The sequence below is a fragment of the Myotis lucifugus genome, unplaced genomic scaffold (genome assembly GCF_000147115.1).
Source record: "Myotis lucifugus unplaced genomic scaffold, Myoluc2.0 scaffold_97, whole genome shotgun sequence".
Classification (NCBI taxonomy): domain Eukaryota; kingdom Metazoa; phylum Chordata; class Mammalia; order Chiroptera; family Vespertilionidae; genus Myotis; species Myotis lucifugus.
Window position 1 is genome coordinate 2,105,121 of NW_005871145.1, and position 4,750 is coordinate 2,109,870.

General features: G+C 34.7%; 1 protein-coding gene across 1 annotated transcript; it reads left to right on the top strand.

Annotated features, from left to right (window-relative positions):
* The first annotated feature begins 690 nt into the window (after window positions 1–690).
* LOC102431380 (olfactory receptor 10AG1-like) lies at window positions 691–1,659 on the top strand. Its single transcript, XM_006092066.1, has one exon. The coding sequence runs from the start codon at window positions 709–711 to the stop codon at window positions 1,657–1,659; it is 951 nt and encodes a 316-aa protein (XP_006092128.1). The 5' UTR covers window positions 691–708.
* Window positions 1,660–4,750: the final 3,091 nt, after the last annotated feature.

The window sequence follows — 4,750 nt, forward strand, 5'->3', positions numbered from 1 at the left end:
AATTGTGGGTGAATGAGCCATATTTCTTGACTGAGTTAAAAGTTTATTGATTTATATTTATCATAAATTGCATACAGTGTATATGAGATGTTATTTAACAGGATGATAGAATTGTTTTTTATACTTAGCATAAGTGATAGGTGTGGTACATAGAGTAGAACATTAATATTGAATATATTTATTCCCTAACTTAAAAGGTTTGTTTTGAGAAAGTTGATTCTCATTGATTATATAATTGTGAAGGCTTAATGCTCATTTGAAATAAGAATAAAGAAAAACTGTAAGAGAAAAGCTTTACATTGAAAAAAGATGGAATAGGTCAATCAATACAGAATAAAAATGATGAATTCAGACAAAAACAGTAAAAAAGCTTGCGTCATAATTCCACCCTTAATAGGGGTGCAATGATTAGATATTATTATTGCACAGTTAGCTCTAAATAACAATGACAATTCTCTTTTCCTTTTCATATCATTCCACTTAAGTATAAAATATATTAGGATTTTATTTGTTGGATTTTTTTAAACTGGATATCAGTTCATTTCTAAAGTTTCAAATACCATTTCCTAGAAATAGAGCAAGGTAATGATGGAAATAATTTTAGAGTTTATAGAACTACTTTCATGCATTAAACCCAATTAAAAGAACAGGAAGATGTGGTTCAACAACATCAATGAATTAACCATCTTGAATTTACCATATTTGCAGATGGAGAACAGATTAAACACGGGAAACTCAAATTTCACTGCAATGATGGAATTTGTTCTTTTGGGGTTTTCTGACATTCCCAATATCCAATGGATTCTTTTTGGGATATTTTTAGTCATCTATCTGACTATCCTCATATGCAATAGCATCATAATACTGATAACAAAAATTGAGCCTGCTCTCCAGACCCCCATGTATTTTTTCCTCAGCAATTTTTCCTTTCTAGAAATCTGTTACGTAACAGTCACTATCCCAAGAATGCTCATGGACCTTGTGACCCAGAAAGGAAACATTTCCTTGCTTGCTTGTGCTACCCAGATGTGTTTTGTCCTGATGTTCGGAGGCTCAGAGTGTCTCCTCCTGACCGTGATGGCCTATGACCGCTACGTGGCCATTTGTAACCCTCTGCACTACCCTCTGGTCATGAACCACAAGGTCTGTGTCCAGCTGGTCACTGCCTCCTGGGTCAGTGGAGTTCCAGTCGTAATTGGCCAAACATGCCAGATTTTTTCTCTGCCCTTTTGTGGGTCTAACACAATTAATCATTTCTTCTGTGACATCCCCCCAGTACTCAAGCTAGCTTGTGGGGACACATTTGTGAATGAGATAGCGGTCTATGTAGTTGCAGTGGTATTTATCATGGTTCCATTTCTGTTGATTGTTGTCTCGTATGCCAAAATTATTTCCAGCATTCTGAAATTGTCTTCAGCCAGAGGGAGGGCTAAAGCCTTCTCCACCTGTTCATCTCACCTGATTGTTGTAGTCTTATTCTATGGTACGGCTACTATCACTTATTTACGACCCAAACCAAATCAATCTGAAGGAATTGGGAAACTGATCTCCCTTTTCTACACCGTTTTGATCCCAACATTGAACCCCATTATATATACTCTGAGGAACAAAGACATCATGACGGCACTGAAAAAATTAGCAACTAAGTTACTACGATGACTCAAAGACTTGAACTTGCTATCAGGTTTGTTTATATATTTATTACATAGATACAACAGGGGAAAAAATTAGTTTCATTCCTATTTTATTGTTTTGAAAATTTTATGCATTTTTTAAAAAAAATTATTGTTGAGAGTATTACAGATGTTCCCCTATTTCTTCTCTTTTGCCCCCACCCCGATTTTTTAGTAATGATCATTAATATCATCATAGCCACCTCGCATTATGTTAAGGGGGTTTAGTTTCATAGAGTTAACTAAAGGGCTTCTGTGTAATCAGAGCACAAATTATCTGAATTGTAATAATCTAATTTGAAGATTCATCTTTCCTCTCACTATGAACTAGTGAGGAAAGAGATTGGCTGAGCAATACAATGATACTTAACTGAGTGTGTTACATAACCAGATATTAGAGTCATGTTCCGTGATATATTTTCTTTAACCTTCCCATTTTTTCAGATATATTTACTGACCTCTACTGTATTGTGATTATATTGGGCCAACGAGGGAAAACCAGCAGCAGCTGAGATGGTAGAAGCAGGGCAATTCTAGCATTTTTTTTTCTGTTTGTTGGTTTTTGCATTTTTCCTGTTTCTATCTCCTGTCACTCTCCATGGTGCTTTAAGACTACAATCCTGAGGGTGTCACCTCTATTATTCCAGCTCTAACTGTCTCTAATAACATCATCCCTCCCCTTACAACTTTGAGTTTTGCTTCAGTAATATCTACTTAGTATTAGAAGTATCTGAAATTTTTACTCTAAACTATCCATGCCAATGTGTATTGGGTTGAATATAGGACCATATATATCCAGAACTTGAAAATGTGGCCTTAATTGGAAAAAATAAAAGGCCTTTGAAGTTGCATCAAATTTAGGAAATAAGATCATCCTGACTTAATGTGGACACTAAATCCCATGACCAGTGTCCTTATGAGACAGAAAGGCATAGAGGTTTAGAAAACAGATAGAGACACGGAGAAAACCATGTGAAGATTGAGGCAGAGATTGGAGGGATGCACCCAAGAACCATGGAGCCAAGATCAGGAGCCAACAAACGCTGGAAGAAACAGGAAAGATTCTTCCTGAAAGCCTTCAGAGGGAGTGAGAACCTGCCAACACTGTGATTTGGGACTCTGAATTCTAGAACTGTGAGAGACCTAATTTTTGTTGTGTTAAGCCACTCAATCTGTAGTAATTTGTTACAGTAGATCAAAGAAAGTAATAAACCACATAAATAGTCTTTTCATTAAAATGCTTTTATGTGAATTAACTGGCATGATTTCTGTATCATTTGTGGGCAATAATTTGGTGGTTTGTGTTTTTTTTAATAAAATCAAAATAGTAATCTTTTTAAGTAAAACAATTCATAAAAGTAACCTCAAGTGGTAGAAATAATATTTGCCAAGAATGAGTATTACAAGGGTTTGTTCAAGAATGCTTATTAAAGGTTTTTTTTATTGTGCAACAGCAAGCTGGAAGCAAAGGGAAGACCCTCTGAGCTAGAAACCACTAACACACTGGAAAACATCTGCACCAGCAACACTGCAGAGCGTCTCAAGACAATGGATCAGATCCACTTCTCTGAGGACATCCCAAGCTTTGCTGACATGTGAGAAAGAATGCACATGTGTGTAGGTCATAGTTCTATGTTTATAAAACAAAGAAGGATAGAACTCCCTCATCTCATGTAGCATTTTGCATGAACTTGTCAGTAGTGGGCGTGTATTTACATTGGGAGTATCTGGCAGGTTGTGGACGAGAAGAGAATATTGCCTTCCTCACAGTGTAGAATTTCAAACAATTTCTGATTTACGTATTATAGTTTTATTTAGATTTAGGACTTGTTACAAAGAAATTATGATACATAAAACAAAAAATAACATTCTTAATTTTCTAATTAAGGTATAAGTGACATATAATATTATATTGGTTTCAGGTGTAAAAGATAATGAGTTGATGTTCATCTACTAGTATATTGTGAAGTGATCACTGCAATAAATCTACTTAACATCCATTACCATATATAAGTATGAAACATTATTTTCTTATGATGAGGACTTTAAGACCTACTCACCTACCAACTTTCAAATATGTAATACAGTATTATTAACTATAGCCACCTAGGTCACATCTTCTGATTTATTGATCTTATGACTCCAAGTTTTTATCTTTGCCCGCCTTCATCCATTTTGCCCACCCCACAACCCTGCCTCTGGCAACCACCAACTACTCTGTTCTCTGTGTTTTAGAAAATATTGGTTTGCCCCAGCTGGTTTGGCTCAGTGGATAGAGTGTCGGCTTGTGGACTGAAGGATTCCATGTTTGACTCCAGTCAAGGGCACATGCCTGGGTTATGGGCTCAATCCCAGTAGGGGGTGTGCAGGAGTCAGTGTATCAATAATATTCTCTCATCATTGATGTTTCTATTTCTCTCTCTACTTCTCCCTGCATCTCTGAAATCAATATAAATGTATTTTTAAAAGAAAAAGAAAATATTGGCTTCTTCATAGTGGCAGGATTTCAAATAACTTCTGATTTATTTATTATTATGTTTTTATTTATTGTTTGGATCCATTACAAAAATAATGTAATATGTAACTCAAAAGAAATAACTTTTTATTCAGTAAATAAAAACTACATAACAAATAAAAAAGCAGCTATAACTAAATATGAAAAAAAAGAAGATGAATTACTTTATTTCACTCTGACTTTTGTATTGATATCTTTCATTTATTTTAGAACATTGTAGAACTCTGAGAATCAAGATTCATCATACTCACCATGTAAAGAAGATGGATGTAAGCTCCAAATCTGCACTCCAATCAAAGCTGAAAATTTGGATTTCTCACCTTCATTATGATACAGGAAATTGAAACAGAACTGATAATAAAACACTTTGGAGATCATAGAATCCTACATAAGTACAGCATGTTTGTGTTAGTAATTAATCATGTAATAACTGAAACTAATTTGGACCAAATCCCTTTTTAATAAGAAGAGATACTGGTTTATCTTTATTATATCTGTTTCTATGACTTACTATAGAAAAATATATATGCTACATTAAAGATTAATTCTATGATTTTTTCAC

Bases quoted from the DNA above. Each gene is read 5' to 3' on its own strand.
- LOC102431380 (XM_006092066.1), top strand. From the start codon at position 709: ATGGAGAACAGATTAAACACGGGAAACTCAAATTTCACTGCAATGATG.